Raw genomic sequence first — 14,533 nt, forward strand, 5'->3', positions numbered from 1 at the left:
AAAAATCATCATTTATGACCCCATAGTGCCCCCCCCCCATATGGGAAGCGCACGCATCATAAAGAGTCATAAAATTTATACCCTCACAGCTGATATTCGCAGGATTGTTTGGTAAAAATATTTACAATTAACTGTAATTTACAATATTGTACTCCAAGGGAATTTTTAAGGCTACTTCAGTTATCAGACGCAATAAAGTTTAGAAACCTGGATATTTACGAAACAGCCCCCTTCCAAAAATTTTCCGAAATAAAAAAGTTGTCTGACTCGACATGCATAACTGAATAAAAAAAGTCTCATGGGGGAGGTAATAAAAAATTATTAAGTGTGGGCACAAGACCTATAAACGATTTTTGTAAGGACAGTTCCTCAATAATACACACAGTACAACATACATAATATACAATAAGTCAATTGGCAACAGAATGACAAAAAAACAATATGTGCTGCTTCATATCGTCCCTAAAATTTCCAACTATCGAATGTGAAAAATCGGGTTTTTCAGATTCGATACCTTGCCCTCGCATTATACGTGATACATCTTGTGGCAAATTCTCGTTATATTGTAGCTTGATTAGGAGCGCGGGAAGCATATTTACAAATGCTCCTATACTATCGGTTAGCCTTTGAAATACACTATTACGCTACAAACCCTCATTGATTTAGGCACCTATTAAATTATAAGACATCTATTAAATTATGGTACCTAAGTTTTTATTGCAATTAATATTATTGTAAGTATGTATTGTGTATTTCAATTTATTGTATTCAAATAGAAATGTCGACATTGCAATAAACCTAGCATACTTAAGAATGTGTTTTTTGACCCTAACCCGAGAAACAAATAAAACAGAAATTTAAAAAAAACGCCACTGAATAAACAACAAATAAATCTTTTTTATTTTTATTTATTTATAATAACAGATATAATTACTCGTATACAGTGCGCCATAAAGTAACGCATAAATTCATTATTAACTACATAAACAACATTATTAGAAATTACCAAAATAGGTCGATTTTTGATTTTAATTTATGATTTTTTGGCATATATATCATACTAGTGACGTCATCCTTCTGGACGTGATGACGTAATCGATGATTTGTTCAATAAGAATAGGGATCGTGTGATAGCTCATTTGAAAGGTAATTCAATTCTCTATTCAGTAGGTAATATAAATATATAAATATTAACATAACTATTTATACAAAGTATTCAAAAACAATTTTTTAATTAAATTGATTGACACAAAAAGAAGACTTTGAGTAGTTTATTTAATTCAAAATACATTTTACTGTTGTCAGAAAACAGAAATAAAATGTTTTTTCAAATATAAACATTACTTTTTGCTTAATTTTAATGTTTAAGCTGCCACCCACCTGCCTCTTGACAATTTGAACATTTAATTTAAGCGAAAGGCAATGTTTATTTGCCAAATTCTGTCAATTTCTGTTTTATGACAGCAGTAAAATGTATTTTTAAATAAATAAATTACGCGCATTCGTCTTTTTGTGTCAATTAATATAATATAGAAAAATAGAACACCCTGTATAAAAAATTATGTTAATGTTTATATTATTGAATAGAGAATTGAATTGCCTTTCAAATGAGCTAGCACACGACCCCTATTCTCTTATAAAATCATCGATTACGTCATCACGTCCAGACGGATGACGTCACTAGTATGATATATATGCCAAATATCATAAATTAAATCAAAAATCGACCTGTTTCGGTAATTTCTAATAATGTTGTTTATTTAGTTAATAATGAATTTATGCGATACTTTATGGACGCACTGTATACGAGTAATTATATCTGTACCTATAAATAAATAAAAATAAAAAATATTTATTTCTTTTTTATTCAATGGCTTTTTTTAAATTTTTGTTCTATTTGTTTCTCGGGTTAGGGTCAAAAAACACATAAATATGCTAGGTTTATTGCAGTTTAGACATTTCTATAAAAAAAATAAAAGTAAAGCAACAAAATGTACCTATGTATCTATAAAAATAATATCGTATTAATGTTATGAAATAAGAAATTTATGACTATGAATCTGCAATCAATCACAAACAAGTCTGGCTAATTGGCATTAGCCAGACATTTTTCAGAAAAGAAAAGGCATTTCTATTCCTATTTTTCAAGCAATAAATTGAAATATAAATACATATACAATACTCAGTGGCGGATTCAGGGGTGGGGCGATGGGGGCGATCGGCCCCCCTCTCAACCCAAGTGATTTTTTTTTAATTATAATATAAAGATTACAAAAACATTCATTTATTTTTTCAAATGGATAATTACACATGTTTTAAAATTACAATATTATATTAATTATGAATTACATATAGTAAATATATAATTTTATTAGTATGGGAATTGGCTAAAACGGGCCAGTGATGCCAGTGTATTTGGAAATGAGTAATTTATAATCCTTATAAATTAAGAATTAAAAATGATCACAATAAGCATATTTAAAAAAATATGTAATTCTATATACTGTTAACGCATACTTAAGCATCTTAATTCGCCGAAAATATAAATATGTTCACACGTCGATAGCTGACCACGAAAAAAGAATACCCTTATTAATTATTAGTAATTAGTGTATTTTGGGTATCGATGCACGTAACATCTCTAATACTGATTCGTACACATCTTAGTTTGTAAATTGATAGCGTGATTAATAGTATTTTGAGTTTATTCTTCTTTTTTATATTAATATAGTTTGTGATTTACGAAGAGTTATAAGATGTCAAATAAACAATAAACGAAAGGAATCAGAAGCTTCTACCGAGAACTTAAAAAGTAAAAAGTTCAAATGTCGCAATATAACTGATTATTATTTTTTAAATCAACGTAATTTGGGTGATATTAGGTTTGTTCTAGCATCAGTTTCAAACGGTTTGAAACCATCAGCGAATAGTGGACCAGCGCGAGTAAAGGGATTGGTACTGGTGACTGTATTATGTTCTCGCACTGACCAACTGTTTGCTGACGGTTTCTGACTAGTTTGACTGTTTGCTAGAACAAACCTAATATTAATAGTAATGATGATAATAAATATGTACAAGGTACATCTTATCAGATAGATCATACTATGAGACCTACTGATCTTGAATCAAATTTAAGTTCTGAGAGCATTCAAAACAAGTCATGCGATTTTTCAGTGTGTCCGATACAAATCAACGATGATGCAGTAAATAGGTACCAATTCTACTTTCGAGAGTTTTATGGAAAGTGTATGTCTTATATATTATATAAGTTTATTTTATATCACGTTTGACAGAAGTGAGTATTTCTCAACGAGTACGATAGATAGTCATTTATGTCGCGGGATGCAATCATCCACCTATAAAATTATGGTAATAAATTAAATTTTAAACTTCATATTATGGGAAAGTATATCATGTGACACCTCATTTAAAAGCTTTTGAAATACTGATTACAAAAATGTATAAGGCAATACTTGCGCAAAATGTCGGTCCAAAGCTTTTTAAATGCATTCATTTTTTTTATAATCCTGACAAAACTAATAAGTATTTTTGAAAAATTTAAACGCAAAATGCAAGATTACATTATTACCGAGGGTCAAAAGTCCCTGGAAACTTCTATCATGTTTATTTTAATAAGTTACAGGGGTGAAAAAAAAGAGAAAATTGAGTATGATTTTTAACACGTTAACGGACAGTGCGTCAAATGTATAAGCAAGTGTTGTGGCACTATATGTATTTTGCAAAGTAGAATAGGGAAAATGCAACGTCTATAGATGTTGTGTGACATTACATCAATGGAAATTAGACGTCTATATAGACGTTCTGTCCGTCAGCGTGTTAATTTCAAATATATCATTCAAAAGAAACTTTTTGTTTATTCTAATGGACTATCGGCCCTCAGTAATAATGTAATATTTTATTCTGCGTTTATATTTTTCAAAGATTCTCTTATTAGTTTTCTCAGGAATCGAAAAAAAATGAATGCGTTTAAAAAGCATTTGACCGAAATTTTGCGCATGTACGTATTATACATTTTTATAATCAGTATTTCAAACGATTTTAAATGAGGTTTCACATGATGTACTTTTCCATAACGAAATAAAATTAAAACTATTTCGACATGAATTTTTTTGTTTTTGCCTTGAAAAAAGTAAAGTAGGTATTTTGATTTTTTGAACATTACATTCGGTTAATTCATTATTACATTTCCGAAACTACTGTAAGTTGTTAACTTATAAAGTCTCATTTTGTAGGTTTTTTAAATTTAGCGGAACCGTTGAATATTTCGCGAAATGAACATCGGATCGAAAAGATGAAAAATATGTGTTATGAATATAGTTATATGTTATCAAATGGTACCAGACACGACCCCCTGGAAGTGGAAAATAGAATCGGAAAAACGATTTACCGTGATAACATGAGAAATTTATAGAAATTGTTTAATATCTATAGAAACACACTCTCAAATGAAAAATCAAAAAACACAAGTTGAATATTTTTCAAAATCCTATCGAATAATCGAATGCCACCAAACACGACACGGTGTCATTCGATAGGTTTTTGAAAAATATTAAACACGTGTTTTTTAGTTTTTTATTTGGAAGTGTATTTCTCGAGACAGACTATTTCTATATTATATTCTATTTTTTTATAGAATAGAAAAAATGTCTCGAATAAAAGTTGCTTACTTTTACGTAAAGAATCCAAATCTGCAATAAAAACTGGGGGTTTCCATTTACGATTTTAAATTGAGCCCCACCCCACCTCCAGGGGTTGGAGAGGGGGTCGTACTTGGTGTCATTCGATAGATTTTTAAAAATTACTGAACAGGTATTTTTCAGTTCTTCGATCCGATTTCCATTTTACCCAATCGGCCCCCCCTCTTAACGATGCTGGATTCGCCGCTGACAATACTTACAATAATATTAATTGCAATAAAAACTTAGACAACAAAATTTAATAGAAGTATTATAATTTAATAGGTGCCGAAATCAATGAGGGTTTGTAGCGTAATGAGCATTTGTAAATATGCGCGCGGGAAATATGCTGTTTAAACCTTCGAATATGAACATTTTTTCATTTGATTGACTGCAAACTGACGAAAATGGTTAATACTGGATACTTTTGCTTTGTATAAATATAACTAAATGTATATTTATACAACGCTACATGTCGAATGTGTCACATTCTTTCGTTTGTGTTGTAATTTATTCAACAGTTATTCAATTATAATCTGTAAACTGTTGAAAATGCTAAACTGCTGAGAAGAATAAAATGCACGTGTTTACAATTTGTGCGAATTTTGTTTCAGTATCGCTTCCAAGAAATTCTTGTGAGGCAGTTTATGATTTCATTTTAACGGATTTTCATTATTTGATTATACAGTTATTCGCTATTATACATTCGCTAATGTGAATCATCTGACCGAAACAAATCTTTGATTAATACAAAAAGCAAAGTAACGAATGTGATTTTTCGGAAAGAAAAAAATGATAAGCAGTTCAAATTTGTTATCAATCTAAAAAGGATTAAACATTAGATACAAAAAATATAAAAATTTTCCCATTTGTCAGTGCGCTGATTTAGGAGTCTCTAAAAAAAGAGTTATTTTGCTCTCCTGAAAAGTACCACTTTCACATTCGATAGTTGGAAATGGCAGGGACGATATGGTGAGATCCTAAACGATTTGAAAAGTAATAAAAAAAAGAAAGGAATAATGACTAGCATTGTTATCCTTAATGATATCAGCAGACCGTCTCTTCCCGATCGTCTCCCTCAGAATCTGTTAATGTCGTTTGGGTACGACTTTATAACTCAGTCATCTTACTTCCCTGATTTGGCACTCTTCCAGTGGCGTAGCTGACAGGCCCGCAGAGCCCGCAAGGCGGGGGGGCCCTACGTTAGGAGGGGCCCCTTAAAACTTTCAAGCTTAATACTTATACTTTCTTTAAATTGGGGACCAAAACATATTTTCCTAATAAGCATCGAAATAGGGAATTTGGAAGAAAGTAATGAAGCGGATACTTGACAACTCTTACTCTTTCGGGGTGCAAGGTGCAATTTAGCGTTTCGTGGGCATGTTGGTAGCTTAGATGAAAATGAATCCCAAAAAGGTAATTTTTTGTCGGTGGATCTTTTACTAGCGAAATATGATCCTGTTTTAGCTAAATTAATCGATAAAAACAAGAACGAACTTAAACAAATTACTTGAGCCACCAAATACAAAACGTAGTTATAAATTTTCTGGCTCAAGAAACTGAAAACAAATTTATTAATTTAATTAAAAAAAGTGTTTTTATTCAATAATTTTTGATACCACTCAATATATTTCAAAACACGATCAGCTTAGTTTTATTTTCCGGTATGTAAAAATAACTTGCGATGAAAATAATTTACCTTCCAAAGCAGAAGTTGTTGAAAGTTCTTTGGGATTTATTTGCATATTAGACCAAAGTACAGAAGGTCCTGTAAATGAAATCTTAAAATTTATACAATCAAAGCATCTTTCCGTACACAACTGCAGAGAAAAGGGGTATGATGGGACAAGCGTTATGAGTGGGGTATATTCAGGCGTACAAAGGCGCCTAACTGACATTGAAAAAACAGTTTCCTATTCCTATCTTCATGTGCATCCCATAATCTGAACCTATTGTTGAATGATGCCGTTGCTGGTGTACAGGTGTTGTTTTTTTTACGACATAATTAAAAGATTATATGTTTTTTAGTGTACTATATGTACTATTATTATTTTGGATTCATCGCGTTTGCCAATCTTAAAAATGTTATGTGAAACCCAGTGGTCAACCAGACATGATGCTGTTAGGGCTTTGCGTCGAGTTTTCCGACAAGTAGTGAAATCTTTAACGAAAATTTCATTGCTAAAAAAAACTATGAAAAATTAGAAGCTAATGCAATATTAGAGCATATGAATAATTTTGAATTTGCCGTTAACATAACTATTCAATATAAAATACTTAACTTTATTCAACTAAATTTTAGCAGAAGCAGCAGGAATAGCAGAATAGTGGAGATTAAACCGGAATTTAAAAATAAACGGAAAAAACGTATAAAAAAATTTACGATGAGCTCAGCTGCGACGAAAAAATAACTTGTAGCAAAAAAAGTTTTGAAGTTAATGTTTTCAATTTAAATTTAGACATAATATTGCAACAAATTACTAATAGGTTTAGGTTTGTGGGATTAAAAGACATGAAGTTATAATAGGTTTTCATGTCTATTCCCAAAAATCTATTAACACGGACCGATGAAGACTTATTAAAGAAAGACCAAATATTGTCAGTTAGACATATGTATTTTAGTAGTTTATAATACGGGGGCCCACAAAAATTGTCGCGAGGGGGCCCATCAGCTACGCCACTGCACTCTTCCTTATCATCCTTCCAAGTTCAATATATCTAGCAGTAGGTGTACAATGAAGGATAAAATTTTAACTTGTATTTTATTTATTACTAATTAATATATTTAAATTTTTAGCTTGTGCCGTCTGGGCAATAGATTCCTAAAAGTTAGTGATCCTTTTACCGATTGCCATAAGAATACTACTGGAGTTTTACACAAGATGTTCTGTACCAATGAAACTGATTATAAATGTGATCCTTATTACAAGAAACACAACACGAGTATCGAAAGGGGTATAAAAGGATTGTCATCTGGAGTTTTCTTTGGTGAGATTTTAAAATGTGTCTTTTTCATGTTTCTTTCATGTTTAGAAGTAGTAAGATCACGCATTTCGTTTAAAAAGATGTATTACATTAGTCTCTTTCTAACCTTTTTGTTTTTTAGATAATATTTATGACGGATTTTTGGAACAAGGCCAATTTATTACCAAAGGTAAACTCCAAGCTGATTTAGAAGTAATGGGAAGTGATCATTACAATCAAGTATTTGCTGACATTACTACCAGTTTTACGATACTAATCGGTATATTTTTCCCATCTGTTACTGGAATTATGGCTGGTTCTAATAGATCCGGTGACCTCGCAGACGCTCAGAAATCTATTCCTATCGGAACCATTTGTGCCATATTGACTACATCTACCGTTTATCTGTCATGTGTGTTGCTGTTTGCCGGAACTGTAGATAATTTACTACTCAGAGATAAGTAAGTATGATAGTTAAACTATTTAAGTATTTAGAGCATTCATCAGGTGTTTCTTCGATGTCTTTTTCGAAGGTAAGTTTCTTCTCTACGTAAATGGGTGACTCTTCTTTCTAAATTTTGTTCAAGTTTGTCTTGTCTAGAAACGTATTTTGAATTCATTAGGGCTCTTAAACTGCCTAATGTTTTAGTCCCTTTTGCTATTCTGGCATCGCGCTCTTCTTTCTCTTTTCCATTTTCATCGAATATTACATCCAGGTATTCAAAATTGCCCACCCTTTTAAATCTATAGCTTTTAACATTTATAGACCTCACATTAAAATCTTCTTTTTTCTCTTTTGTCCCTCCAATGATCATATTAACGTCCCTCCCATAACTACGGGGTTTAACAAAAATACAGGTCATAAATGAAATCACATATTTTGAGACCAAAAATAGTTCGAATGAACCTAACTTACCTTAGTACAAATATGCACATAAAAAAAGTTACAGCCCTTTGAAGTTACAAAATGAAAATCGATTTTTTCGAATATATCGAAAACCATTAAAGATTTTTATTGAAAATGGACATGTGGCATTCTTATGGCAGGAACATCTTAAAGAAAAACTATAGTGAAATTTGTGCACTCCATAAAAATGTTACGGGGGTTTTATTCCCTTAAAGCCCCCCAGACTTTTGTGTACGTCTCAATTAAATTATTCTTGTGGTACCATTAGTTAAATTCAATATTATTAAAACTTTTTTGCCTCTTAGTATTTTTTCGATAAGGCAGTTTTTATCGAGTTAAGGCTTATTTTTTACTATGTTTACATAAAAATTTTATGGGGGTTTTGTTCTTTTAAACCTCCCAAATGTTTGTGTACGTTAAAATTAAAATATTCCTGCGGTGCCATTAGTTAAACACGGTGTTTTTAAAACTTCTTTGCCTCTTTGCATTTTTTCGAGGAAGCACCTTTTATCGAGATGTGGTTTCTTTTTTAATATGGTTCAAAATATACCTAAAAATGTAAATCATACATAAATTTTCATATTATTACCATACCAAGTCACCATAATCGTATTTAACCATATACAAATATGTGGTGGATTTGACAAATATTCAAAATATATTGATAAAAACTGACTTTTCGAAAAAGTACTAAGAGCCAAAAAAGTTTTAAAAACATTGTGTTTAACTAATGGTACTACCATAATAATTTACTTGGAACGTACACAAAAGTTTGGGGGGTTTAAAGGAACAAAACCCCCATAAATTTTTTATGGGGTGTCCAAATTTCACTATAATTTTTTCTTAAGATGCTACTGCCATAAGAATACCACATGTCCATTTTCAATAAAAAATATCTAATAGTTTTCGATATATTGGAAAAAATCGATTTTCATTTTGTAACTTCAAAGGGTTGTAACTTTTTTATGTGCACATTTGTACTAAGGTAAGTTAGGTTCAATCAAACTATTTTTGGTCTCGGAATATGTGATTAAATTTATGACCAGTATTTTTGTTACACCCTGTATATCCAGGAGCTCTTTCATGACGAAAGACCCATGAGTGAAGTTTATACAGACGACCAGCTGACTGGCCCTTCAATCACTAAAGAGGAAATAGAAAAAGCAATATTATATTCAAAAAACAATAAGGCACCTGGACCAGATGAAATCCCTTCAGAAATACTCAAACTACTGGATGAAAGGGGAATTTCAGCACTACATAAAATATTTAATTTTATTTATGAAACTGGTTGCTATCCTCAACAGTGGTTGCTCTATACATTTATTCCCCTACCCAAAAAAGTTAATGCAAAAAGATGTGAGGATCGCAGACTCATTAGCCTGATGAGTCACACTTTAAAAATATTCTTAAGAATACTACATCAAAGATTATACAAAAAATGTGAATGGGACATCAGTGATTCTCTGTTTGGGTTTAGGCAAGGTTTAGGAACAAGAGAAGCAATAGTAGCAACACAGGTGTTACAGGTCCAAAATTGTTACGATCAGAGGAAGGACGTATTCCTCTGCTTTTTAAATTACGAGAAAGCGTTTGATCGTGTCCAACATCACAAGTTAATGCAGATCCTCAAGAAGCTTGATATAGAGCAAAAAGACATAAGATACATTGAAAACTTATACTGGTATCAGGCAGCACAATTAAAAATAGACAATTCTATATCCAAACCCATACATCTAAGAAGGGGTGTTCGGCAGGGATGTGTGCTTTCCCCTCTTTTATTTAACATTTATTCGGAAGCCATATTTCAAGAGTCTTTGGAAGATGCAGAGATGGGAATCAAAGTGAATGGAGTATTGATCAACAACATACGATATGCTGATGATGCTGTCTTAATTTGTGACAACATAGCAGATCTTCAACAACTTGTCACTATAATCGGAGAATACAGTAAGCGAATGGGATTAGAGATTAATACCAAAAAGACCAAATTCATGATCATCTCCAGAAACTTGGATGCATTTGAAAACTCCACCATAACACTGAATACTAAGTCCATTGAAAGAGTGAGCAAATTTAAATACCTGGGAACGTGGCTTTTTGAAGACTGAGCATCGGACAGGGAAGTAAAATGTCGCATTGAGCAAGCTCGACAAGCTTTCGTAAAATTCAGGAAGGTACTGACCTGTTCAGAGTTCGACCTTACACTGAGACTAAGGTTTACTAAATGCTACGTGTGGTCGGTGCTGCTATATGGCATAGAGGGCTGGATACTCAAAACGAGGAATATAAACAGATTAGAAGCCTTCGAAATGTGGCTTTATCGCCGTATCCTAAAGATACTATGGACGGCGAAAGTCACAAATGTAGATGTGCTTAAAAGAATCAACCAAGAACGCCAGATTTTCGAAAACATCAAGAAAAGAAAAACGGCGTATTTGGGTCACCTCATGCGAAACGAAAAATACCAGTTCCTTCAACTTATAATCCAGGGTAAAATTGAAGGCAAGAGAGGACGCAAGAAAATGTCCTGGCTCCGAAACATAAGGCAATGGACAGGGATTAACGACATACAATCTCTAATACACATTGCAAGAAACAGAGAGTTAATGGAAAATGTGATCGCTAACATCCATTAGTGGATTTGCATTTGAAGAAGAAAAATGATCATATGATATTTGGGTTTGTCTTTATTTAGCTTCAATCCGAAATTCTGTGCTTCTTCAATAATTTTCTTCACCACTCCTTCGCGATTCTTGTTAAGATCGTTAGATCATCAGCAAACACCATGCAGTGGTGATCATTTTTCATGATTGTTTCTTCCACCTTCATGCTGCTTTTTCTGATTATAGTTTCTATCTCTAAGTTGAATAATGTAGTGGATAAAGAATCTCCCTATCTCAAGCCTTTGCAACCGTAAATTGATCTGAAATGTGACCGTGCCAAACAATTTCATAGGTAGAGTTATTTATTTAGTGTCATTTTTACTATATATCTATCTAATTAGGCCTCCCCAATCCTTTTCAATTCTTCTCTGTCTGTCTCTACAGTCATCCACCTAGAGCCCAAGTGCTTCTTGATATCATCTGGCCATCTCATTTGGGGCCTTCCTTTGCTTCGTTTATACTCCCAGGGTCTCCAATTTATAAGAATTTTGTTCCATGCATCGGTCTTCTTTTTGTCTTATATTGTGTCCGGCAAATCTCCATTTCAATTTTGCAACTTCTTGTCTAAAAGCACTAACTTTTGTTTTCTCTCTTATCCATTCATTTATCTTTTATTCATTAGACTTATGTGCAACATTTGTTTTTCCATTGTTCTTTGCGTTCTCATGATTTTGTCCATGTTTGCTTTTGTAAAAGTCCACGTTTAAGAACCATAAGTGAGAACAGGGAGTACGCATTGATTGTATACCTTGGTCTTAAGATGCTGTGGATATCTTTTGTTTATAAGGCTGTAGCTTAGTTTGCCAAATGCCGCCCATGCCAGTCTAACTCGCCTTTTGATCTCTGCTGTTTGGTTTTCCTTGTTAAGTTTTATATTTTGACCCAGATATATATAATCATGAACTTGTTCTATAAAATCTTGTCCGATCCTTATTGTGATGTCCTCATCTGTATTTGTTATGATTTTGGTCTTGCTGTTATTCATATTAAGGCCTATGTTTCCAGCTTCTATGTCCAGTTCTTTCATCATTTCAAACAATTCTTCTTTTTTATTGGTTATCAATACAATGTCATCAACGTACCTTAGATGGTTCAAGAGTTGTCCACAAATTTTTATGCCATCTTTACTAGCCCGATCAATTTTTTGGTGTATCCAAATGTTCCATGGCTCGAAACATTTCGACTCTATCGACTCTAGAATATGCTTGTCTAAAATCTATATAAAAGAAAAGAGGCAGGGGAATTTAACCTTCATACCAAGACCTTAATGTTAAAGAAAAAATTGATGCAAAAAAGTTGCAAATACCAAATATCTTGGTATGATTTATATAATCTAGATTTAATTGATTTTTATCTATTTTTTTAGGTTTGGAGAATCAATAGGTGGTAAGCTAGTGGTAGCTAACATAGCTTGGCCAAATCAGTGGGTAATCCTGATCGGTTCAATCTTGTCGACGCTAGGAGCTGGTCTGCAATCTCTAACTGGCGCTCCCCGTCTATTACAGGCTATTGCTAAAGATGGCATTATTCCATTTTTGGCCCCCTTTGCTGTATCATCTAACAAAGGAGAACCCACTAGAGCATTAATTTTAACTTTAATTATTTGCCAAGGAGGTATTCTACTCGGAAACGTCGATATCTTAGCTCCCTTACTTTCCATGTTCTTTTTGATGTGCTATGGATTTGTAAATCTCGCCTGTGCACTGCAAACCTTACTAAGAACGCCAAACTGGAGACCAAGATTCAAGTACTACCATTGGTCTCTGTCGTTTATCGGTCTCTCTTTATGTATTGCTGTTATGTTCATGACTTCCTGGTATTTAGCGTTATTGGCAATGGCCATGGCTGGAATAATTTACAAATACATCGAATACAGAGGGTAAGTTTAACAAAACGATTATCTATACTTCTCCAGTAAATTAACGCACCACCTTAAAAATGGGTCATTTTTTATGTCTCGAATTTCCTAAAACTGTTGTCCGATTTAAGTGATTTTTTTTAACTTTATAGCCTTATTCTTTAACAATATCGCTGTAATTATAGTGTTGCTAACAAGTAAATTTTCATTGTATACCGGGTGTACCCATCAAACTGTGATTTTTTTCTCAAAGTTCGCGTTACCCTGTGGAATATTCTAGCATTTATGAAATACTGAAATTAATACCCAACTACAGCCTCATGTTTTCTTAACATTCTGTTTTTAGATTCATTCGCTTATGTTGGATAATAGAAAAATTAGGTACCTAACAATTAGGTTTTTCGTCAATACGGTGTTTTTAAACTTTAAGTATGGCAAACTTTAAGGGGTAATTCTGCATGAAAAACTAATGACAGTTTGCTTTATAAACATATGTCCGCAAATGCTTCGTTTACGAGATAGGGGGTGTTGACATTTTTGTTACAAACTGACGATTTATTTATTGCTCTAAAACCGGTTAAGATATGCAATGAAATGTGGTGGGTTTTAAGAGGTAGTTATTACGCATTTATTATATACAATTAGGAATTTAATATTCACCATTGGCGCGCATAAGGGTAATATGACCCTTATGTGCGCCAGTAGTAAACATAAAGTTCTTAATTGTATGTCAAAAAATGCACAATAACTACCTCTTAAAACGCACCAAATTTCATTTGCATATCGCAACCGATTTGTAAGAAAAGTTTCAACATCCCCTATCTCGGAAACGAAGCGTTTGCGGACATACGTTTATAAATCAAACTGTTATTATTTTTCATACAAAATTACCCTTAAAGTTACCATACTTGTTTAAAAACACCCTGTATTGATGAAAAACGAGGCTAGTTGTTAAAATACCTAACTTTTTTATTATCCATCATAAGCCAATGAATCAAAAAACAGAATGTTAAGAAAACATGAGGCTATAGTTGGGTTTTAATTTCAGTATTTAATTAATTCTAAAATATTCCACAAGGTGACGCGAACTTTGAGAAAAAATCACAGTATGATTGGTACACCCGGTGTCTTGCAACAATATTATTTCAACGATATTGTTAAATAATAAGGCTATAACCTGTTATGTTGAATATCATCTAGCAAATGTTGAAAATAATATGTTGAAACAATAACTTAAATCGGACAAGAGAAACAAACATTAAAGTTACTGGAAAAGGATATAAGATGGCGGAAAAACAAATAAAAATCCTCTGTTATACTGACGACGCAATCTTAATCTCCGATAACGAGGATAACCTACAGCGAATGGCACAAACTTTCAATACAGTGGCGAAGAACTACAACATGAAAATATCAACAGCCAAGACAAAATCCCTGGTAG

At 32.6% G+C, this 14,533-nt stretch overlaps 1 protein-coding gene across 2 annotated transcripts in view; it reads left to right on the forward strand.

The window, feature by feature from the left end:
* Positions 1-14,533, forward strand: part of LOC114329727 (solute carrier family 12 member 6) — a 551,775-nt gene that overhangs the window by 454,746 nt on the left and 82,496 nt on the right. For both annotated transcript variants that reach the window (XM_028278912.2, XM_028278916.2), the window contains exons 5-7: positions 7,495-7,685; positions 7,804-8,122; positions 12,601-13,113. In XM_028278912.2, coding sequence (XP_028134713.1) covers positions 7,495-7,685; positions 7,804-8,122; positions 12,601-13,113 — 1,023 coding nt within the window. The remainder of the gene's footprint in view (positions 1-7,494; positions 7,686-7,803; positions 8,123-12,600; positions 13,114-14,533) is intronic.

Source organism: Diabrotica virgifera, chromosome 10 (assembly GCF_917563875.1).
Source record: "Diabrotica virgifera virgifera chromosome 10, PGI_DIABVI_V3a".
In the NCBI taxonomy this organism is placed as follows: Eukaryota; Metazoa; Arthropoda; class Insecta; order Coleoptera; family Chrysomelidae; genus Diabrotica; species Diabrotica virgifera.